This window comes from Chelon labrosus (genome assembly GCF_963514085.1).
Source record: "Chelon labrosus genome assembly, chromosome: 5".
Classification (NCBI taxonomy): Eukaryota; Metazoa; Chordata; class Actinopteri; order Mugiliformes; family Mugilidae; genus Chelon; species Chelon labrosus.
The window spans coordinates 5902177-5927428 of NC_140341.1; the positions used below are offsets into that span (position 1 = coordinate 5902177).

The following is a 25252-nucleotide window of genomic DNA, read 5'->3' on the forward strand; positions in this document are numbered from 1 at the left end:
CAGCTAGTCTTCCTGGGGTCCAGTCAGTAATATTTAATAGAGCACAACAGGCATTACAATCTCAAGTAATTATAAAATATATAAAAATGAAAAAACAAATCAAAACAAAACAAAACAATATACTGTCATGTATCACATAACCCAACCACACAAAAGACAAAGACACACCGTCCAAAGACTCGCTAGCTTCATTGATGACTCTAAATTGGCCATAGGTGTGAGTGTGAATGGTTGTCTGTCTCTCTGTGTTAGCCCTGAGATAGACTGGAGACCTGTCCAGGGTGTACCAGAGAAAAGAAGTTAGAGGATAGGAGCTCAGTGCAAGAGAGAAGAGGGTAGAGGACAGGTGCTCAGTGCATTGTCACCCAACAGCCAAGGCCTATAGTAGCGTAACTAAGGGATGGTATAGTCCAACCTTAAGTATAAGCTTTGTCAATAAAGGAAAGTATTAAACCTGACCTTAAAAGCAGAGAGGGTATATTCCTCCCAAACCTAAACTGTGTTCAAACATGGTATCGTCATAGTTGAAACTAAAAAAAAAAAAAACATATGTGACAGAAAGTCAGTAATACCATAGTCAGAGCACTCTTGTAAACTGTTTTACCTTTGAGCATTTGATTTAAATTTTATTTTATTTTATTTTATTTTCACTTTTATTCATTTAATTATTTTAGGAGATTTTATTAAATTATGATGACGCAATTTGAATCTCCTACAAGGTTCAGGGCTGAAATTTTTGAAATTAATGGTGGTAGTCCCTGGCTGATTTTCTGGAATCTGTCTGTGTTAAGATATTGTGCCGATATGGAGGGGGGAGACCAGCGCACACATTTTACGAAGCACACACCAGCTGTCGAAGTTTTGATCATCACTTCTGAACAACACAGCAGTGTATTAAACCCTGCAGCATTTTCAAACTGCCACTTTTAGAAAAAGGTGTTATCCAACTTGAAGACAAATAGTTTCTAAATACGATGGAGTTCAGAATGTATAAAAAAATGTGTACCCGTGTAATTGAGGTCTACCGGAGGCCTCCACAGTTTGGAAAACTTGTAAACATGACAACAGCTCTTGGTGGAGAAGTTAATGAGATCCATGGAGGGAGGACAAGTCTCATTAAATATTTGGTTCAACTCAAACAGTTCACTTTCTTTAAGACGAACACAGACCAAGTGCATGTGTCTGTAAAAGATTAAGAGACAACCACGGAGCAGGTCATAGTAAGACTTCTTTCCTCAGCTTATGTACATGTGCTGCTTGTTCCATTCTGCTGTTTTATTAATTAATGTCTAATATTTGATTATCTTCATGAATCCTGACAGGAATGTGACATATATAACTCTTGGTGGTCATGTAGAAGTGGACAAATACAGATATCTTTATTTTGTTATCATGTTTACAGCATATGTTCTGATACTCTGCACCAATGTCACTATTGTATCTCTCATCGTGATTCACAAAAACCTCCATGAGCCGATGTACATTTTCATTGCAGCTCTGTTGATGAACTCTGTTTTTCTGAGCACTGCAATCTGCCCAAAGCTTCTGATTGACTTCCTATCGGAAAAACAGATCATAGCTTATCAAGCTTGTCTCTTTCAGGTCTTTTTATTTTACGCTTTTAGTAGTTCTGAATTCTTACTGTTGGCAGCCATGGCCTATGACAGATATGTGTCTATATGTAAACCTCTGCAATATCCAATTATCATGAAAAAAACAACAGTAAACGCACTTCTGGTTTTGGCCTGGCTTCTACCTGCTTGTCAGGTTTTGGTGCCAATTATAAGAAAAGCTACAACAAAGCTCTGTAGATTTACTTTAAATGGTATTTTTTGCAACAATTTAGTTAACAATCTTCCCTGTGTGAGCTCCACAGCACTGTCTATATATGGTTTAATTGTTCTCTTTAATGTTGCACTCTTTCCTCTGGTCTTCATTATTTTCACATACACAAGAATACTTATTATTGCTCATCACAGTAGTAGAGAAGTCAGGAAGAAGGCTGCACAGACCTGTTTACCTCACCTGCTGGCTTTAATCAACCACTCCTGTTTGATTACTTATGATATGATTATAGTTAGACTGGAATCAGATTTTCCAAAGACTGCACGTTTTATAATGACACTGCAAATAGTGACTTTAAATCCTCTCTGCAATCCAATTGTATACGGACTGAAAATGAAAGAAATCTCTAAACACCTCAGAAAGTTGTTATGTCGAGGAAAAGCTAACTAATTTAGTCATTAACAATCCTTTTTACTTTTGGTGTAGTAATGATGAGATGTGAGGAGCTCATGTGTGGTAACTGGCAAATATATTTAATGTAGGGATATATTTCTATGACTAAACTACATTAAAGAAACTTCACTGACAGTGTAAGTACACGTTCATAGGTTGCAGCAGATGTGTTCAACACCCAACTAAATGTTTTTTCTTCGTATTAATACTGTTGTCTTAGAGTGTATTGATCAAGCTCAGAGATTGGTCTCTTCTCTTCGCTAATGTCACAGTGTCTGATGTTTGGGTTTCAAAAACTGGGATTAACCCTGTACACAAGTTATTAAAGGAACATTGTTATTGACATGAATAATTAACTAATGTGTCTGAAATTAAAAATTAAAATGTCTGCACAATAAATTAGTTTTCTGCTCCATCTGTCATGTTTGCGTTTGTATTTTTTCCTAAATCACATCAAGGAGTGTCACATTGAGGTCTTGAGGTTAAACACACCAACAATATAGTTGATAAGACAGTGGCTAGATTATATTCTCTGCACTCACAATGTGTGTTGTGATGTGATAATCTCTGTTCAAATAAAATAAATGGTTATGAAGCTTTGGACATGGATTAAGCAATGATTCATGTCATTATAACGACATTAGGTTGGTTATATGATACTATACCGATCAGCTAAAACTGTCATGGTTTAGTTTCTTGTGTTTCTGTTTATTGTATTTTGTTCAGCTCTTGTTTTTTTTACTGTCATGGTTTAGTGTTTAGTTTTTCTGTTTTCTGTTTCCTGTTTTATTTTGTTATGTTCTTGATTTCCTGTTATGTGTTACGCCATGTGTTTTCCCTTTTGATTAGGTCACTGGTTTCTCCTGCTGTTGTCTTGATTTGTGTCACCTGTGTCTCGTCACCCCTCTGTTCCTTGTGTGTGTATACATATAGCCCTGCCTTCCCCTTTGTTCCTTGTCGTGTCATACTGTTTATATGCCTCGTTTGTGTCTTTCCACAGTCATAGTTTTTCCATGTCTTGTTCATGTATTCATAGTGTTTGTTTTTTGGGTTTTTTTTTTTAATATCCTGCCTCGTCTGCAGTGCTTTTGGTTTTCATCAGTTCTGTCTTTTTTTTTTTTTTTTTATTAAATACTTTTTTGCCTACTCCTGCCTCAGCCTCTTAAGTCCTGCATTTGGGTCCTAACCTCCAATACCCGCTACCCTACTTGACAACAACATTAAAACCACTGACAGGAGAAGTAAGTAAAATTGACCATCTTATGACGAAACAGTGTTCTGCTGGGAAACTTTGGACCTGGTATTCATTCATGTGGCTGTTACGTAGACATGTAGCACCCACCTAGACCAGACCAGGCACCCCCACCCCATAGCAATGACACTCCTTGATGGCAGCAGCCATCCCCAGCAGGATGCAGCCACAAAAACGCTTTAGGAACAATTAGAAAAAACATGAAGAACAGCACAAGGTGTTGACCTGGCCTCCAAATTCACTAGATCCCAAACTGATCAAGTATCTGTGGGATGATACACAGAGGCCCCTCCCCTCAACCCATAGGACCCAAAGGCTCCCCACTAATAACATTCTGTTGCCAGACACCACAGTACACCCTCAGAAGGCCCTTGTCCATTCGCTGATAAGAAACAACTGTTTTGGAAGCACAAGGAAGACCTACACAATATTAGGAAGGCGTTCATAATGTTATGCCTTATTGTATACTGCCCCAAACTTTCTGTTCATTTCTCGTTCCATTTTATCATCACTCGTGAACAGCACCCCAAGATACTTGAACTCCCTCACTTGGGACAGGAACTGACTCCCAAGCCAAGAACAATCCACCTTTTTCCAGCAGAGCACCATGGCCTCAGACTTGGAGGTACTGAGCCTCATTCCAATTGTTTCACACTCAGCTGCAAACTGTCCCAGTGCGTGCTGGAGGTCACAGTCTGATAGAGCCAACAGTACCACATGATCTGCAAAAATCAGGGACATGATTCTGAGGCTCCCAAACTGGACACTCTCCTCACCCCAGCTGTGCCTTGAGATCCCGTCCATGAATACCATAAACAGATAAAGACCATCTCCTAGGACGCAACCTGTGGGAGGGGACACTGCTGCAAGATATACTGCATATACTTATATATTATTGGAGATATCGGACTGTATCTCAGGTGGCACCGCTGCCATGGTTCTTATAGACGGACAGCAACAAGGAAAAGAAGAAATTATTGCCATGTCAAGGCCGTCCAAGCCCTCAAGTGCGGCTTTCAGGAAGTGGAGAAAAGAGGAGGCAGAAAAGAGGTCGTCTTTTCTAACATTAAAAAAATGCTGTTTGACTTTTCATTTGTACTAGCTAGAGGCTAGCTAAGTTGAAATAAAGCAAAGTTGCATAAAAATACTGCTGTAGATACTATACCTACTGTGTTACTATATAATTGTTGTGCAACCACTTTCTTTTATAACTGCATAATCACAACAAGATAATAACTGATGTTAAGCTGAACACATCAAGTAGTAGTCTGTCTGCTGCAGCTACATGTTTTGCTTGTATTTTACAGTAACAGGTAAATCTACTCTACATCTGTCCAGATGCACTGCAGAGAGGAGCTTCTCCAAACTGAAGCTTATCAAAACGTACCTGAGATCCACAATGTGTCAATAGCATCTCAATGTACTTGTCACAGAGTGTGAGTCCATACACATGATCAATAAACTATTTTTGTATATACTCACTGTACAATAACCCCAGTTCGGTGTATATATTATCCTGTTTTTATGTGTACAATTTGAAGATTTATTTTATTTTTATCTTATTTATCTTATTTTTTTTATTTTATTTTTTTATCTTTTTACCTTATTTATGATGCTTGAGTACTAGAGAGGAAGGTGCCGGAGTCAAATTCCTTGTATGTGTCATACTTGGCCAATAAAGCTGATTCTGATTCTGATTGCTTTATGAAGCATAAATCGTGAGGTTTGTAGGCAGGTATCATTTCATGATACCATAGATGCCATTGGCGCAACAGTTTCGAAATACGATGGAGTTCAGAACATGCAGAAAAATTTCCACCTGTGTCAACACGGTCCACCGGAGGCCTCCAGAGTTTGAAAAAGTTGTAAACAAGACAACAGCTCTTTGTGAAGAAGTTAATGAGATCCACAGAGGGAGGACCAGTTTCATTAAATATTTGGTTCAACTGAATCAGTTCACCTTTTTTAAGACGAACGCACACCAAGTGCATGTGTCTGTTAACGATTAAGAGACAACCACGGAGCAGGTCATAGTAAGACTTCTTTCCAAAGCTTATGTACGTGTGCTGCTTGTTCCATTCTGCTGTTTTATTAATTAATGTCTAATATTTGATTGTCTTCATGAATCCTGACAGGAATGTGACATATATAACTCTTGGTGGTCATGTAGAAGTGGACAAATACAGATATCTTTATTTTGTTATCATGTCTACAGCATATGTTCTGATACTCTGCACCAATGTCACTATTGTATCTCTCATCGTGATTCACAAAAACCTCCATGAGCCGATGTACATTTTCATTGCAGCTTTGTTGATGAACTCTGTTTTTCTGAGCACTTCAATCTACCCAAAGCTTCTGATTGACTTCCTATCCGAAAAACAGATCATAGCGTATCAAGCTTGTCTCTTTCAGGTCTTTTTATTTTACACATTTAGTAGTTCTGAATTCTTACTGTTGGCAGCCATGGCCTATGACAGATATGTGTCTATATGTAAACCTCTGCAATATCCAATTATCATGAAAACAACAACAGTAAAAACATTTCTGGTTTTGGCCTGGCTTCCAACTGCTTGTCAGATTTCGGTGCCAATCATAGGTAATGCTAACACAAAGCTCTGTAGATTTACTTTGAAAGGTATTTTTTGTAACAATTTAGTTAACAATCTTCACTGTGTGAGCTCCTCAGCACTGTCTATATATGGTTTAATTGTTATGTTTAATGTTGGAATCTTTCCTCTGCTCTTCATTATTTTCACATACACAAGAATACTTATCATAGCTCATGGGAGTTGTGGAGACGTCAGGAAGAAGGCTGCACAGACCTGTTTACCTCACCTGCTGGTTTTAATCAACCACTCCTGTTTGTTTACTTTTGATATGATTATAGTTAGACTGGAATCAGATTTTCCCCAAACTGCACGTTTTATAATGACACTGCAAATAGTGACTTTAAATTCTCTCTGCAATCCAATCGTATACGGACTGAAAATGAAGGAGATATCTAAACACTTGAAAAAGTTGTTATGTCGAGGAAAATGGAACTAATTTAGTCATATAGAATCCTTTTTTTGTTATAATAAAAAAAGTTATAATTTTGTTATAATAAACCACACAATAAAGACCTACCAAGGTCTTTATTGTGTGATTTATTTCTACGACTATAACACATTATAGAGCAGTTCCTCTAGCACTGTAAATACCTACACGTAAGTTGCAGCACTGGACTTGAACATCCAACAAAAGTTTTTTTATTGTGTTTAGTATTCACTAAAGTAGTTAAGTGTATCTGCTGGTAATATTAAAAACTAGTGCTAATATTAGTACAGTGGAACAAACGTTTGTGTATTTTCTTCTCTAGTTACTGTTTCTCCACCAGTTCGTAAGTTATTATTAAGAATATTGTCACTTAAATAGTAAACTAATCATGAACACATATATGTCTGAAATTTTGTAATGAAAACCTTCTGCACAATAACATTTGTCTTCTGTACCATTGGCCATGTTTGCTTTTGAATTTCTTCCCCCTAAATCAGATCAAGCAGAGTTATCTTGAGGCCTAGAGGTTAAACACACCGACATAGGCAAACTCTTGATAAAACAATGGCTATATTATATTATGTGCTTGTGTGATTTGATAATCTCTATTCAGAGGAATGGAATCAGTATGAAGCTTCAGACGTTGATTAAACAATGATTCATGTGGTTATGATTGATGTGGCTGGTTATATGATCATGTGACCAGATGAAGACTAAAACAAGAAATGATGTTTGTTTAAGAATACTATTTTACAAGCGTATATACAAAGCATTATCTTCATGTCAGATAAGTTTGAATAAATTTAAATATATCCCTAAGTGCAAATGCAATTATTATTACTGTGTGAGCCTATGATGTTACAACCGTAGGTCTATGAGTTAGACGTCTTCAGCTGTACGAATAAATGTTAAAACTTCACTATACTTAAATATCTGAAGTGATCTGTGCAGAAAGAATGCAAATGCAAGTGCCCCTTTATGACATGTGTGAATGCATCTGTAGACGATGTTTTCTCATAACTTGAAGAGCCAGATGGTTTGTTAGACAGAACCACCTGGAAACTGTTTGGAAAAGGGAGGCACTGTCAAAAATGACTTGTGATTGGATAAAGCCATCAGTCATCACAGACAGCAGATCTACAAACCACATATCAACATAGGAAAATGTCAATAGGCTGAGGAGCTAGCAAGCACACAGTGCAGCAAGCTATGAGTAAGCATGCTTGTAGATGATGCTTGCCATGTTTGTAAGTTAACTAGTTAAGGGATGGTTACATTTACTCCTACCTTCAAGCACTATCTGGGGTCAATAATCTCCCATTGCCTCAGATGAAACCCCCACACTCAATCTCCTCCCCGCTGGTTGTTAATGCAAAGGATCCCCAAGTAGCCTCCAAAAATAACCCATCCCCCCAAAGCATTTCTTTCCAGTAAACTTAGAAAACATGGGCATAAACTGCCAGCAGTTCCTCACAGGATGCTGGTTGCTCAGCCAAGAGTGCATGATGGATTGTCAGGTGATCTTACGGATCTCACAAGAAACCAGCTGCCTTGCAAGGTGAGACGGATTGACCTACAGTGGGTATGAGAAGGCCAAATAGAACTTTTGTTCATGCATCAGTACAGATGACAGACAAAAAGCATTTCTTCCAGTGAATTACAGTCACATAGAGGTAAGTTGTTCTTTCTGCAGTGAGAACTCCAACAACATGACGGTGCAGAGGCTCAGGGGTCAGCACATTGGCACAGACTATTAAAACCGTTCTGTCAATCCACCACGCATCTACTGCATCTATAGAAGTGCCCTTGAAAGACTGGACATCTAGTTCCTCCTAATGGTTAGTCACTTACATAACAAGTGTCTGTGTTTGTGAGTGAATGATAGGAAAACAGTGCAAAACCTTTTTATAAATAAACTTCATCATTTACTTACAAAAACCTAAAGTCTATATGTAAAACTTTAACAATAATTAAGTAATATCAGCAACATGTATATAATGTGTAAATGCAAAAGTACTTGCCACACACCAAAATCTGTCACTGTATTATTTTCACATGATAAACTATTGGATTATTATTGAGTGATTAATTCATGTGCTTTTATATATTGTATGTGACAGAGATGGAACTGGTTGCAGCCATTCTATACCGTCAGCAGACTTTATTTACTGTAAAATTCCCTACAGCTGCCATATAAATGTAGAGGAGTAGAAACTATAAAAGAATGTAACATTAAATACTGAAATACTAAAATTAAGTATCTTTCTATTGTATTTGATTATTTTACACCACAGCGATTTGCCCTACATGTAAGGTTATTATAGTTAACGAAAACGAACAAAATAACGAAAACTAAAACTGAAAAAACAATTTCGTTGACTGAAATAAAATAATGAAAATTAAAAGAAAAAAACAATAACGAACTGAAATTGTATTGCGTGTTTAGAAAACAAACTAAAACGAACTGAAATTATAGATACAATTCCCTTCGTTTTTGTCAGTTTATTTATAAGCCTCAACTGGTTGGATTCATATGATCGATTTATTCCACTCTGGCAGTTTTACGCCAGCTGGCAGCAGCAGCACCTTACGGCACCTCACGGTCCGTGACGTCACCTGGCAGCATCATGGCGGTTGCAGCAAAAGCTGGGAGAAAGCGGCAAGTCCTGTATGGGACTTTTTTGAATATGACGACGAAAAAGATAAAAGCAAGTGTCTTGTAGTGGAAACAGACTGTGACAAAATATGTGGCTTGCTTCTCAAGGGGAGAAACTCTGTGAGTCCACCACTGCCCTCCGAAAGAGAAGGATTAAAGCAGGGGTGCCTATTACGTCGATCACGATCGACCGGTAAATGTTTTAGATGTTAGTCCAAAACATTTTTATGATAGATCACTTTGACTTGGTCACTGTAAAAGTAGCTCACAAGCCAAAAAAGTGTGGGCACCCCTGGATTAAAGGAATAGTTAACCCAAAGTATGACAAAAACAAACAAACTAATAAAAACTAAACTAAAACTAAGCATTTTTGGAAATATAAAAACTACCAAACCCACACTAAAAACTAATTAAAACTAACTGAATTGGAGGGCTGCGATGGACTGGCGACCTGTCCAGGATGTACCCCTGCCTCTCGCCCGATGACAGCTGGGATAGGCTCCAGCAGACCCCCGCGACCCTTAACAGGACTAAACGGGTATAGAAGATGAATGAATGAATGAATGAATGAATTGAATTGGAGGGAAAAAGGTAAAAACTAAATAAAAACTAAACTAAATGAAAAATCCAAAACTATTGTAACTTTGGTATGCACTTAAAAAAAAAACAAAAAAAAAAAAACACAGAAAGGAATGACCATTGTAGAAAGTGTATTTTATTTCAGAGAATTAACAACAGACTTGAAAATGAATAGGTCAGGTTAGAAAAACACACAGAAACTGCAGGAAACATCTCAGTAAAGTGGTCGTCAGATCAAGCTGTCAGTGTTCTCTACCGTGTACTATTCTGAGAAACAAGCCCCTCGCACTCAATCCATTTTCATTAGGACAAAAAGCCAACATGGTTTGGTTTTCAGACAAAAGGTCAATGCAGAAGCTTTGGGTAGATGAGAGTGCTGAAAAGAACAGAGTTTGTCAACAAACCAGCAATGAACATGTACATATAACATGTATATATTGTTCACTCTCACATACCCCTCAAGAATCAAACATGTCATTGAGTTTGTCCATAAAGTATTGGATAATCTGGTATTCAGCGTTACCTTACCCTGAAGAGGACTAGGTCCACTGATCCAAACAGATCCAACTCTCCACTGAAGAGTTCAGCTCTGTCGATGGTTTTTATCAGTCTACTTCACCCTCAATTAAACTAATTACAGCTTCCATCAACAGTTAGTATCATGTGACAAACATAAAACCTCATGTTGTTAAAACCAGAAAACATCCAAAGTAACTTTTAAGTGTTAGAGTTAGGAGAAAACAAGAGCAATTAGAGTCATACAGTTTAAAGAGTCGGTCAATAGATTTGGTTTGTTAGGGAACATCACATATCTATGGGCTAGAAGGTCGTGGTCTCAGGGTGACATTTTACACTTGTATGTGGTGTTTTCCATGCTGATTATCATATTACTTCAGGTGCTTTCACACCTATATTTTCTTCTAATTCAAATCTCTTTTAATTAGGACACATACATTACACCAGTGTGCCTGGAAAGAACAACTTCCTGAGATGTTTATAAATCTCCTTCATTTTTAGTCCATATATGATTGGATTGAACAGAGGATGATACAAAATCATTTGTAACGTCATTATGAACCGCACAATTGTTGGGAAATCAACTTCCAGCCGAAGAAGAAGTACGTCATAGGCAGTTAAACAGGAGAAGTTGATAAAAACGATCAGGTGCGGCAAGCAGGTCTGTGCAGCTTTTCTCCTGACTTCTCTACAGCTCCGATAGGTTATTATGAATATCCTGGTGTAAGTAAAAAGTATGAAGAGCAGAGGGACAAATACAATGTTCACAAAAACAACCAAACCATAAATGTTTAGAAATGTTGAACTGATACAGTGAAGCTTGTAAACCGTGCTGTTGCATATGATACCCGTGAAAGTAAATTTACAGAGTTTTTTATTCGCATTGAGTGAAATTGGCAGTCCAACCTGACAACTCGGCAGAAGCCAAGCTAAAACCAGCAAAATGTTGACATTAGTTTTCTTCATGATAGCTGAATATTGCAGAGGTTTACATATGGACACATATCTGTCATAAGCCATCGCTGCCAACAGAAAGAATTCTGCACCAGCCAGAGAGTAATATGCAAACCACTGAAAGAGACACACAGAGTACAACATGGTTTGTTTTTCAGACAAAAGGTCAATCAGAAGCTTTGGGTAGATGAAAGTGCTGAAAAGAACAGAGTTTGTTAACAAACCAGCAATGAACATGTACATAGGTTCATGGAGGTTTCTGTGAACCACAATGAGACAAACAATAGTAGAATTACTGCAGAGTATCAGAATATAAGCTGTAAGCATGATCACAAAATAGAGATATCTGTACTTGTTCACTCCCACATACCCCTCAAGAATCAAATACGTGTCATTGAGTTTGTCCATTAATGTTTAAAGGAAATCTTCAAGGTTTATACCAACAAGCTACAGTATGAGTGTAGCTTGTATTGGATAAACTGGTATTCGACGTTACCTGACCCTGAAGAGGACTTGGTCCACTGATCCAAACAGATCCAACTCTCCACTGAAGAGTTCAGCTCTGTGGATGGTTTTTATCAGTCTACTTCACCCTCAATGGATCTAATTACAGCTTCCATCAACAGTTAGTAACATGTGACAAACATAAAACCTCCTGTTGTTAAAAACAGAAAACATCCAAAGTAACTTTTAAGTGTTAGAGTTAGGAGAAAACAAGAGCAATTAGAGTCATACATTTTAAAGAGTCGGTCAATAGATTTGGTTTGTTAGGGAATGTCACATATCTATTACACTGGGCTACAGCTACCACTGAAGGCTGGAAGGCTGTGGTCTCAGGGTGACATTTTACATTTGTATGTGGTGTTTTTCAGGTTGATTATCATATTACTTAGGGTGCTTTCACACCTATATTTTGTTCTAATTCATTCATTACATTACACCAGTGTGCTTGGAAAGAACAACTTTCTGAGATGTTTATAAATCTCTTTCATTTTTAGTCCATATATGATTGGATTGAACAGAGGATGATACAAAATCATTTGTAACGTCATTATAAACCGCACAATTGTCGGGAAATCAACTTCCAGCCGAAGAAGAAGTACGTCATAGGCACTCAAACTGGAAAAGTTGATTAAAACGATCAGGTGCGGCAAGCAGGTCTGTGCAGCTTTTCTCCTGACTTCTCTACAGCTTCGATAGGTTATTATGAATATCCTGGCGTAAGTAAAAAGTATGAAGAGCACAGGGAGACATACAATGTTCACCAAAGCAACCAAACCATAAATGTTTAGAAATGTTGAACTGATACAGTGAAGCTTGTAAACTGTGCTGTTGCATATGATACCTTTAAAAGTAAATTTACAGAGTTTTTTATTCGCATTCATTGAAGTTGGCAGTCCAACCTGACAACTCGGCAGAAGCCAAGCTAAAACCAGCAAAATGTTGACATTAGTTTTCCTCATGATAGTTGAATATTGCAGAGGTTTACATATGGACACATATCTGTCATAAGCCATCGCTGCCAACAGAAAGAATTCTGCACCAGCCAGAGAGTAATATGCAAACCACTGAAAGAGACACACAGAATACCTCATGGTTTGTTTTTCAGACAAAAGGTCAGTCAGAAGCTTTGGGTAGATGAGAGTGCTGAAAAGAACAGAGTTTGTTAACAAACCAGCAATGAACATGTACATAGGTTCATGGAGGTTTCTGTGAACCACAATGAGACAAACAATAGTAGAATTACTGCAGAGTATCAGAATATAAGCTGTAAGCATGATCACAAAATAGAGATATCTGTACTTGTTCACTCCCACATACCCCTCAAGAATCAAATACGTGTCATTGAGTTTGTCCATAAAGGTTGTCTAAAGGAAATCTTCAGGTTTATACCAACAAGCTACAGTATGAGTGTAGCTTGTATTGGATAAACTGGTATTCAGTGTTACCTGACCCTGAAGAGGACTTGGTCCACTGATCCAAACAGATCCAACTCTCCACTAAAGAGTTCAGCTCTGTGGATGGTTTTTATCAGTCTACTTCACCCTCAATGGATCTAATTACAGCTTCCACCAACAGTCTGTATCACGTGACAAACATAAAATTTCCTGTTGTTAAAACCAGAAAACATCCAAAGTAACTCTTAAGTGTTAGTTAGGAGAAAACAAGAGCAATTAACTAAGCTTTGAAGCTTTAAAATACAAAGTTACATGCTAACCACAAACCTTTGATGCCTCATACTACTAATACTCAGTAGAGATGGAATTTATGCCTCTTTGAAGGGAGCTCGAACTTGTGGATCTGTTACTTTCAAAGAGCCGTTCAAAAGACTGTCTCATTTTGATATTTATTAATTTAATTTTAAAGGGGAACTACTGATTTTACAACCTGGAACTTATTTCTGGCATAAAATACGATCTTTTACTCACCCATATAACTTTGGTGTTATTTTCAGTCGATGAACGAGTTTCGTGGCAGATAATGTGTTATTTAGAGGCTGCGTTTCGGTGCCCCAGTCACTCCCACTATGTGGATATATGCAGCGCTCTGCTGGAACTAAATATCTTCCGAAAGACTAAATATGACAATAAAGTTATATGAGTGAGTAAACATTCATATTATATGCCAGAAATAAGTTCCAGGTTGTAAAAAATGGTAGTTCCCCTTTAAGACGCCAGCCTGGGCGTAACATATTTTATCTTCAAAATACTCACTGTAATAGTTTAAGATTTGATTCAGAATCATTCAAACTTAGACATCCCACCAATACATATTGTCTCGGTGGGATATTCTAGATAGACAGGTGTTTTATTTATCGAATGAGAAATTCGGTAAACACGTTAGTGTAACGGAGTTAATGTGACTCCACTTGCCACCTCTCACACTAGTCGTCAGTTACGACATTATTTTAAGGTTATTGAACGCAGCACCCCTGCGAATTAGGGTCGTGCACCCTGGGAGACCGTAACAGTTTTCCTGCGCTGTCTCCCTGGTGAGTGCACATGATGCTAGCTCCAGAAATATTTACCCTTATACTTTTAAATTTCGTATTTAAGTGGGTGTCTTAAGTTATGTTTTTGTACTGTTTCCTGTGCTACAGTGTGAGAGCGAGTTATTTGAAAGTTCTACTGAGACTGATTGTATACTGTTCTGCCAGGTACGTGTAGTGCTTATGCACAGTAGCTAATAGCACAGTTTTCCTGCGCTGTCTCCCTGTGTGAGAGCGAGTTATTTGAAAGTTCTACTGAGACTGATTGTATACTGTTCTGCCAGGTACAACAAATAAACCGACGAAAACAGTGGTTCGGTCTCTGTTGGTGTCCATAAACACAACGCACGAACACTACCGCTACAATGGTGCCGTGACCCGTTCGTCTTCGTGGTGGTCCGCGAGCCGACGCGATCCGCGAGCCCGACAGACAACTCTTCAGGCGGCTGCTTCATCTGTGTTTTACTCCTTCCCGTGGGATCGTGAGTCCGGTTGTGACTTGGAGTCAGTTGTTTGGACTGTGTTATTCTGTGCGATGAATGAGGCCTAAGTACATATAAAAAAAAAAAAAAAAAAAATTGATTTGTGGATTGCAATTTTGAATAAGCTATATTGATGTTTAATGTGATCTGTGACGAGATTTATTTCTATTTTATTTTTTTATTTTTTTCCATGTCTGTGGGTCATCTAAAGGATAAAACCTGTTAAAGGGGAGACATTGAGTAAAACAAGTAAAGCTGCAAACGGTAATTGGCCCTTAGCTGGAGAGATTTTGAGGTTTTATTTGTTGTTTTTTTTCAGTGAGGATGGATGAATATAATGTGTCGGGTGCTGGTAGGGGTTCAAAACTGTGGTTCAGCCAGTTTCCTACTCTGGGTGGGCTTAGTGAAGACAGGCATGTTACATCTACCCCTCACAGTCGTCCTGGGCGGGATAGTGCGTGTGCCACTGCAGATGCTGGGGTGGATGGTGAGTCTGCACTTTCTGGGCGAGATGTACATGTTCTCAGTGACTTGGTGAGACAGATCGGGACCAGTATAGGTGAGAACATTGTTTCATGTCTTAAGTCCATTCCAGCTAATGATGTTAGCATGACCCCGTCACCCACAGCTGATCTTACTAAGGTTAATTTGACAATTAACCGTGATAGTTATGAGCCACACCCCTTCAGAGGAGATGATACAGACAGACTTTCAGTCTCTGAGTGGGAGGAGGCTATGATACTTTATCTGAGTAAGAGGGGCATTGAACTTTGTAACCAGGTTGATGAAGTTTTGGGCAAGCTACGGGGGAGAGCACGTGATGTTGTGACTATTGGACTTCGCAGTCAGCCTTGTTTGGACTTAAAGTCAGGCCCTCAACCTGTGTTTGACATACTTAGGCAACACTTCAGTGACTCTGTGGCCTCTTTTATGCCCCTTGCTGACTTTTATGACACAAAGCCCCACTCCACTGAGACCGCTGTTGATTATTGGATTCGGCTTAACAAAGCCATGGACGTTGCTGTAGACGGACTAAAGAGACAGGGGAAGACTCTCGACAATCCGTCCCGGGAAGTGACAGTCATGTTTATCACTCACTGCCCTGATACTGAGCTGTCTTTAGTCTTCAGCTGCAAACCTCTGGAAAAGTGGACTGCTACAGATGTTCAGGTGAGGTTAGATGAACACCATCGAAAGAAGCGCCTCCAGCAACGACAGTCCTCGCGCCCAGCGGAAAGCCTGCAAACCAACCAAACTGTGGACGTTTTACAGTGCCATGCTCAGTCTGCTGAGAGGGCCCCTGATCCTCAACCGGCTACAGCCAGCAGGACATCCCAGTCTGAAGGGCAGTCACTTGAGCATGTTATCACTCTCCTTGAGCGGTTACTGCAGCGAGAGGCCTCTCAGCATTCTAGGCCGTTGAGGTCTGGTATGGGTAGCCGCAACAGGTCTCGGGTGCCCTGTGCTGTTTGTGGGGGTGACAATCATGACACCATGTCTCACTGCAGGAGGGAGCGTCTTTGCTTCCGCTGTTATGCTGCCGGACATCAGGCTGTGACTTGCCAGATTGCTCCTCCTGCTGTCTCACCTGCCACTCAGCCTGGTGGCTCCAACCAGCAGGGAAACTAGCGGGCCCACATGAGCAGGGGAGTAGTGTAGGGCCTGATGACATGTCCCCGCAAGATCTTGATGATGTTGACCTCGAATCAGTATACTCACAGTTCTGCTCTTTAACAAATGATAACTCCACTGTGATTGTTCAAAACACACAGAGACTATCTGCAACTGATAACCTTTTTCACACAGATGTGCTGGTCCAGGACACCATGAAGCTTCGAGCCATGCTTGACAGCGGTTCCATGGCCTGCTCTTTGAGCTCTCGTGTGCTCCCTCTTCTGGAGGAGAACAATGTTGTTTCCCTGGACTCTATTTCCCCCTCATCAGTTGTCCTTATTGGATGTGGAGGTTCAAGAACAAGACCTGCTGGAGTGTGTGAGTTGCAGATGAGGGTGTTTGGCTGTCGCTTCTCGGTTCCAACGCTCATCGTGGAGGGCCAATGTGATGATCTCATTCTGGGTAGCAATGTCATAAAACACCTAATTCGGGTGCTGAAGCACTCTGGAGACTGCCAGGAGAAAAATTCGTTCTCAGATCAGGTCTCTGTGGAAGAGGTGAGCCTGCTGCAGCTGTTGACCACTGTGGAGACATGGAGAGGCGATGAGTGTCCTGATAAGGTGGGCACTGTTAAACTCAAACATGCAGTGACCCTGGAACCCATGACAGAACATTTAGTTTGGGGCCGTCTACCTGCTCACGTCTGTCTCTCAGCCGGCAGCACGGTCGTCGTGGAGCCAAGTGAGTCACGAACCGTGCCACGTTCAGTGATCGTGGGCCGGGTTGTAACGCCACTGTGGGGCGATGGATGGGTCCCAGTGAGAGTCATTAACCCCTTGACTAGACCAGTGACTTTGAGACGCAACTGCAAGATTGCAGACGTGTCACCGTGTATGGCATTGGAAGACTTTGACACTGACTACCTCTATGAAAATGACTCGTCAGCTGAAGTGAAATGTACTGTGATGAAGACAGCTGACAAGTCTGACACAGCCAGTGAGAAGAGCTTGTCTGTTGACTCAGACTGTACTGCTCGTCCACCCTTTAGTCCGACTCTCTCTGACTTGGGGCTGCAGGACATTGACCTTGATGCGACTCACCTGTCACCCTTTTGGAAGGCAAAGCTTGTTAACCTGTTGGCTAAGTACGAGTCCATCTTCTCTCACCACAGACTGGACTGCGGTAGGGCCACAGACGTTGTCCATCGCATCCGACTGAGTGACAGTAAGCCCTTCAGACTTCCCTATCGCCGACTGTCCCCATCACACTATGAGAAGCTGAGGGTGGCTTTAAATGAGATGGAGGAGCGTGACATCATCAGGAAGTCTACGAGCGAGTACGCATCACCTCTTGTTCTTATCTGGAAAAAGAATGGCGATCTGCGTCTCTGCACTGATTTTCGGTGGCTGAATGCACGCACTGTCCGTGACGCACACCCTTTGCCTCACCAGGCTGACGCCCTGGCTGCTCTGGGAGGAAATGCGTTCTTCTCGACCATGGATCTGACCTCTGGATATTACAATGTGGAGGTCCACGAGGAGGACAAGAAGTTCACGGCTTTCACCTCTCCATTTGGGCTGTATGAGTACAACAGGCTCCCACAAGGACTTTGCAACAGCCCAGCCACATTCATGAGGATGATGATGGCTATTTTTGGCGATCAAAACTTTCTGAGACTTTTGTGTTATCTTGATGACATCCTCGTGTTTGCCCCCAATGAACAGCTGGCATTGCAGAGGTTGGAGATGGTGTTCGAGAGATTGAAGGCACACAACCTGAAGTTAGCCCCCAAAAAGTGTCAGTTCATGAGGCCTTCTGTGAAGTTTCTGGGCCATATTGTGACTAAAGAAGGCATTTCAACTGATCCAGAGAAAGTCAAAGCCATTGTTGACTTGCAGGAGAAGGATTTAATGGTGGAGGGCACGGACATCCCATCCCCCACCAAGATTAGGTCCTTTCTTGGAATGGTGGGATTTTATCAGCAGTTTTTTGAGGGCTACTCTAGTATCAGCAAGCCTTTGTTTGCACTGACGTCTGGTCTGAAAAGGCCGAGGCGTACCAAGGGTAAGAAGAACCCACCTGTATCTCGGGACCTTTCCTGTGCTGATTGGACTCCTGCATGCAGCGAAGCTTTTGGAAAGCTAAAGCAGGCTTTGCTAAATGACATCACTCTTGCTCACCCCAACTTCAGCAGGCCGTTCCTCCTGTCAGTTGATGCCTCCTCCAATGGCCTTGGGGCAGTGTTGTCTCAGCTAGTTGATGGTGACGATGTTGCTAGGCCCATTGCATTTGCTAGCAAATCGCTTACGTATGCCCAGTCTCGCTACCCAGCACACAGGCTGGAATTCCTCGCACTTAAGTGGGCTGTGTGCGACAAGTTCAGCCACTGGTTGAGAGGAAACCGGTTCACTGTATGGACCGACAACAACCCGCTTACTTACCTTCTCAGTAAGCCCAAGTTGGACGCCTGTGAGCAGAGGTGGGTGTCAAAACTGGCCCCATACGACTTTGACATCAGATACATTCCCGGTCCTAAAAATGTGGTGGCTGACGCTCTCAGCCGTGAGCCTTTTGTGCACCCCAGTGTTCTCCATCGGCTCACAACTGTCCCCTATGGTGCACTATTGGAGGAAGCAAATGCCTTAGCACCTGACTGTGTGCAGGATGCGTTTCGGGTGTCCTGTGATCCACTCAGCTACCTGCAGCAGCATCCTCTGACTGTGGCCTCCAGCAGTGCAGTGGCAGTGCCCCAGCATACGCCTATCTCCTCGAAGTCAGTGTCTGCTGTTCTGGAATATTCGTTGGAGACAGACAGCTTGTCCCCTCATGCGTTCTGTTTGCCGCAGCTCACTCACCCGCTTCTGCCATCTGAGTTGTCTGACTGCCGACCTTTGCCCAGAGATAAACTGACATCGATGCAACGTGCTGATCCGTGCTTGGGTCGGGTACTCTATTTTGTGGAACGCCAAAGACAGCCATCGAGACGAGAACGCCCACATGAACCAGCGGAAGTCTTGCGGCTTCTTCGACACTGGGAGCAACTTACCATCAAAGCAGGTGTTCTGTATCGCTCTTCCAGGGATGCTGTGACAAAAAGGAGGACTTATCGGTATGTCGTACCAACTAACCTGAAGGATAAGGTCATGAAAGGTGTCCATGATGAGGCAGGTCACCAAGGGCAGAAGAGGACGCTCTATCTGACTAGGCAGCGGTTCTACTGGATTGGGATGGAGAAGGATATCAAAGACTATGTGCAGCAATGTCGCCGTTGCCTGGTCAGTAAGTCCCCTGAACCTGAGGCCAGGGCACCACTTGAGAGTGTTAAGACCTCTAGACCTCTTGAGTTGGTCTGCATTGATTTTTGGTCAGCAGAAGATTCGTCCAACAAATCTCTAGATGTCCTTGTTGTGACCGACCATTTCACTAAGCTAGCTCAGGCCTACCTCTGTCCCAACCAGTCAGCTAAAGCTGTCGCTCATCAACTCTGGAACAACTTTTTCTGTGTGTATGGCTTTCCAGAGCGAGTGCACTCAGACCAGGGTGCAAACTTCGAGAGCAGCCTGATTGCAGAGATGCTAAAAGTTGCTGGTGTTGAAAAGTCTCATACGACACCTTACCATCCAATGGGCAACGGAGCGGTCGAAAGGTTCAATCGCACCCTGGGAAACATGATCAGAGCTCTTCCACCAAGAGCCAAGCATAAATGGCCCCAGCTTCTGCGTTCACTCACCTTCTCCTACAATGCGACAGTCCATGAAACCACAGGCTTTGCTCCTTTTCTTCTGATGTTCGGCAGAATTCCCAGGTTGCCTGTGGACATGATGTTCCAGTCTGTGCTTATGGATGAGCAAGTGGTGGACTATGATGTCTATGTGCAGGGTCTACGGCGTGACTTGGCAGAGGCTCTCAGGATTGCTCAAGTTTCGACCACGAAACAACAACAGAAACAGTCTGAGCTCTACAATCGTAAGGTGAGGGGTGCACCTGTGGAGGTTGGGGACAGAGTCCTGCTGGCAAACAAAGGAGAACGAGGTCGAAGGAAGTTGGCTGATCGCTGGGAAAGTCACCTCTACATCGTTGTAGACAAACAGGATGACACTCACACCTTCAGACTCAGGAACTGTGCAACAGACCAGGAGAAAGTGGTGCACAGGAACCTTATCATGCCTGTTAACTTCCTTCCTCTCCCTGCTGATCCGGAGGATTGTGAATCCTTTGTCAGTGATCTGACTGATGAAGCTGTGGATGAGCCTGTGATGGGTGCTGAGCGTGACAGTGATTTTGCTCTTCCTGGATGTGGACCGGAGGACAGGACTGTCTGTTGGATTTCGCAGCTCCCTCTCTCCACAGGAGAACCGTTGCCTACCATGGCCGATGTTGATGAACATGATCAGAATGGACTTGACGAAACTCGCCCTGATGATCCCATTTCATGCAGACTTGACGGGCCAGGCCAGACCGTGTCTGACAGACACGGTCTGATCCTTGTGTTCCTGCTGTTGTTGATGCTGACTGTCCTGTTGACTTGCCAGACTTTCGACTTGCCGTTTCTACTTTTCCTGTTGACTTGCCGTCTCCTGGTGCTGTGTCAGTTGTGGCATCTGAGACTGGACGAAGCCTTACCTGTGACAGCCTACAGGGAGTACGTACTAGGTACGGCAGGGTTGTTAGACCAGTTGTCAGACTTATTCAGAACATGCACCAGAAGGTTCTTGCTGGTCGTTAGGGTTATTTTGTGTGTATTTTGTGTTTCACGTGTTTAGTGGTGAATGTATAGCCTATGAGTTCCTTCACTTATTAGGAGGGTTTGGTTCTTCTTAAATTTTTTATTTATTTTTTTTTCTTCTCTCTCTCTCATTTTCTTCTGCAGTAATGACGTAATGACACCTGTGTGTGACTATTGGCATGGATGTGTCCAGGTGGATATTGTGTGTGCTGTTTTATACCATGATCTGCAAGTTATTTAACATGTATTTGGGCGTGTTTACCTATGGGTGCTGGAAGGTTTTGCAACCCTTCCTCATTCTAATTCTTCAGGAATAGTCTTGTGACTGGTTTACTTGGCATCTGTGATCTTAACAGCACTGTACCCTTTACGTTTTGTTTTTGCCCATTTCCTCCTCATGAGATGTTATTGGTACCTGGTATCTAGTCTCGGTTACTGTATTTCTTTTGGTTTGTATGGGCAAGTGGAGATCAGTAGGGGGGAGTGTAACGGAGTTAATGTGACTCCACTTGCCACCTCTCACACTAGTCGTCAGTTACGACATTATTTTAAGGTTATTGAACGCAGCACCCCTGCGAATTAGGGTCGTGCACCCTGGGAGACCGTAACAGTTTTCCTGCGCTGTCTCCCTGGTGAGTGCACATGATGCTAGCTCCAGAAATATTTACCCTTATACTTTTAAATTTCGTATTTAAGTGGGTGTCTTAAGTTATGTTTTTGTACTGTTTCCTGTGCTACAGTGTGAGAGCGAGTTATTTGAAAGTTCTACTGAGACTGATTGTATACTGTTCTGCCAGGTACGTGTAGTGCTTATGCACAGTAGCTAATAGCACAGTTTTCCTGCGCTGTCTCCCTGTGTGAGAGCGAGTTATTTGAAAGTTCTACTGAGACTGATTGTATACTGTTCTGCCAGGTACAACAAATAAACCGACGAAAACAGTGGTTCGGTCTCTGTTGGTGTCCATAAACACAACGCACGAACACTACCGCTACATTTGCAGAATCGAAACCAGGTCCACTGCTGTGTTCACCAATACACCGTATACCACAAGACTTTATCTACTGTACAATACCCACAGCTGTCACATAAATGTAGAGGAGTAGAAACTACAAAAGAATCTAACATTAAATACTAAGTACATTTCTATTGTACTTGATTCATTTACACCACGGTAATTTTGACCTACATGGATGCACTTTAATGATACACAGAGAGGGAAAAGCATTGTAGAAAGCTTATTTTAATTCAGAGAATTAAAAACAGACTTGAAAATGAATAGGTCAGGTTATGATTCCTTTTTGAAAGACTGCAAGCATATCAAGACTTTTCAATTTGAACTTGCACTGAGCATGTTGTGAAATCACAAGAATATGAGCCTCAGTTTGACTAAATTAAGAATTAAACTTGTGACTAACTGTTGCAATAAAAGTACAAGCAAAAATTGCATCAGACATCTCATTTAGTGGTTGTCAGATCAAGCTGTTAATGTTCTTTGCTGTGTACTACTCTGAGGAACAAACCCCTCACACTCAATCTGTTTTTATTAGGACACTTACATTACACCAGTGTGCTTGGAAAGAACAACTTTCTAAGATGTTTATAAATCTCCTTCATTTTTAGTCCATATATGATGGGATTGAACAGAGGATGATACAAAATCATTTGTAAAGTCATTATGAACCGCACAATTGTTGGGAAATCAACTTCCAGCCGAAGAAGAAGTACGTCATAGGCACTCAAACTGGAAAAGTTGATTAAAACAATCAGGTGCGGCAAGCAGGTCTGTGCAGCTTTTCTCCTGACTTCTCTACAGCTTCGATAGGTTATTATGAATATCCTGGTGTAAGTAAAAAGTATGAAGAGCAGAGGGAGAAATACAATGTTCACAAAACCAACTAAACCATAAATGTTTAAAAATGTCGAGCTGATACAGTGAAGCTTGTAAACTGTGCTGTTGCATATGATACCTTTAAAAGTAAATTTACAGAGTTTTTTATTCGCATTGAGTGAAATTGGCAGTCCAACCTGACAACTCGGCAGAAGCCAAGCTAAAACCAGCAAAATGTTGACATTAGTTTTCCTCATGATAGTTGAATATTGCAGAGGTTTACATATGGACACATATCTGTCATAAGCCATCGCTGCCAACAGAAAGAATTCTGCACCAGCCAGAGAGTAATATGCAAACCACTGAAAGAGACACACAGAATACAACATGGTTTGTTTTTCAGACAAAAGGTCAATCAGAAGCTTTGGGTAGATGAGAGTGCTGAAAAGAACAGAGTTTGTTAACAAACCAGCAATGAACATGTACATAGGTTCATGGAGGTTTCTGTGAACCACAATGAGACAAACAATAGTAGAATTACTGCAGAGTATCAGAATATAAGCTGTAAGCATGATCACAAAATAGAGATATCTGTACTTGTTCACTCCCACATACCCCTCAAGAATCAAATATGTGTCATTTTGTTTATTTTCCATTAAGGCTGTCTAAGGTTGTCTTTTAAGTCTCTATATCTTTATAACATATAGAGAATTTCTTGCAATAGATTATTACCTAAATTGAAGTGTACTGAGTTTGAAGCACAAACAGAAATCTAACTTCAAACTGAGGTGTTCAGGCTCTGTGGACCGTTTTTATGAGCCAGCCTTGCCCTCAGTGGATCCCATTAAACCCCCTGCTCTCCTGTCAACAACATCAGATGTTAAAAGATCCGAATCAGTGGTGGTTTGCTGTGTGGAAAGGAAAAGCTTTTGAACTTGAGTTATAATTGTCAATTTTTAGAATCAATAAAAACCAATGATAGGAAATCATAAGGATAACAGGTTTAGTATTGCTTAGTTAAGAAATAAATCTCTAACCTGCTAGGACACATTTTTTTGGTTCGAATCATTCTGTCTTTAGATAAGTTTATTAATGCCAAAAAGGTGTCCTCAACACATACAAAAGCTAGTCAAACTTTCTACCAGGTTCTGTCCCAGGACCAGTCCTTTTCATATTATATATGATTATGGGCTGGATGACTCGTATCTTTTGACTTAAGACAAAACTGAAGTCACTGTGTTTGGCTCTCAACATTTCAGAAACACAACCTAATTGCAGAATAAAGTTACTCTGGAAGGAATTGTGAAACCGTGAGGGGACTCAAACTTATGTTTGACCAAGATACGCCGTTTAGCCACAACATTAAAAGCACTGACAGGAGAAGTAAATAACATTGACCACCTTGTGACAATTCAATGTTCTGCCAGACAAGGCACCCCCACCACATAGCAATGACACTCCTTGATGGTGGCAGCCATCCCCAGCAGAATGTAGCCTGACATAGACACACACACAAAAACACTTTAGGAACAACTAAAAAACATGAAGAACAGCACAAGGTGTTGACCTGGCCTCCTGGCCTAGATCCAAAACTGATCAAGTATCTGTGCCCCTCCCCTCAACCCATAGGACCCAAAGGCCCCCACTGACAATATTCTGTTGCGAGACACCACAGGACACCCTCGATCTCGGAAGGCCCATGTCCATTCTCTGATGAGTCACAACTGTTTTGGAGGCACAAGACCTACACAATATTAAGAAGGGGGTCATAATGTTATGCCTGATCTGTGTATGTCCTTTAAATTGCACACAGTCCCTGGGGTTGCCTTATTTTACCTGTGAAATATTGTTGGGGATATATTGTGACGTGATGCTGAATAACCAATTCCTGCAGTTGTTACTTCTAGGCTGGCCTGATTGAATTTATTATTATCAGGATGTTCACTGTAAGTGTACTGAATTAGTACGATGGATTAAATTACTTTTAGCTTCTCTTCATATGCAAGGCCCTAATGAGCAAATACGCAGAAGTCAGCTTCAACTTCTGTCTGATAAATCTTCTCATTAGGGGTGGCTCATGTGACCTCGATCCATTCTTTAATTATTATTGAGATGTAGATCATCACCTTTCCTACAGTGACCAGCAGCCTAGGCCTGTAGCAGCATAACTAACAGCTGCTCTGCCATAAGATGAGATGTCCTTCAGGCAGGTTTGCTTTGGACAAATTGGTCCTTCATCACCTCCCTAACCAAGGACCTTATTGCTGGGTAATTCAGTCTGATGGTTTCAGACTTTTTCCATTTCACTCTTTTCACGGCCACACTCCTCATGAGAACACTCAAAGTTTCATACCCATGCCTTGGTCTAGGACTCCTCC

General features: G+C 41.3%; 3 protein-coding genes and 2 pseudogenes across 5 annotated transcripts; 2 read left to right on the plus strand and 3 right to left on the minus strand.

The window, feature by feature from the left end:
* The first annotated feature begins 1110 nt into the window (after positions 1 to 1110).
* On the plus strand, positions 1111 to 2278 carry LOC311487778 (olfactory receptor 6N2-like). Its single transcript, XM_084544147.1, has one exon. It carries the CDS (start codon positions 1309 to 1311, stop codon positions 2233 to 2235), a length of 927 nt encoding a protein of 308 aa, XP_084400273.1. The 5' UTR covers positions 1111 to 1308; the 3' UTR covers positions 2236 to 2278.
* A 2969-nt stretch (positions 2279 to 5247) lies between these two features.
* Positions 5248 to 6538, plus strand: LOC311487779 (olfactory receptor 6N2-like; the record flags this gene model as incomplete). The annotated part of the gene is made up of 1 exon (XM_084544148.1): positions 5248 to 6538. Exon 1 carries the CDS (start codon positions 5612 to 5614, stop codon positions 6536 to 6538), a length of 927 nt encoding a protein of 308 aa, XP_084400274.1. The 5' UTR covers positions 5248 to 5611.
* A 3365-nt stretch (positions 6539 to 9903) lies between these two features.
* LOC311487827 (olfactory receptor 10K1-like) lies at positions 9904 to 11687 on the minus strand. The gene has a single exon (XM_084544218.1). It carries the CDS (start codon positions 11640 to 11642, stop codon positions 10719 to 10721), a length of 924 nt encoding a protein of 307 aa, XP_084400344.1. The 5' UTR covers positions 11643 to 11687; the 3' UTR covers positions 9904 to 10718.
* Positions 11688 to 12228: 541 nt separating this feature from the next.
* Positions 12229 to 13885, minus strand: LOC311488285 (olfactory receptor 13C4-like; annotated as a pseudogene). The gene has a single exon. The product of its transcript is annotated as an olfactory receptor 13C4-like (transcript).
* Positions 13886 to 22662: 8777 nt separating this feature from the next.
* On the minus strand, positions 22663 to 23578 carry LOC311488803 (olfactory receptor 10K1-like; annotated as a pseudogene). Its single transcript has one exon. The product of its transcript is annotated as an olfactory receptor 10K1-like (transcript).
* Positions 23579 to 25252: the final 1674 nt, after the last annotated feature.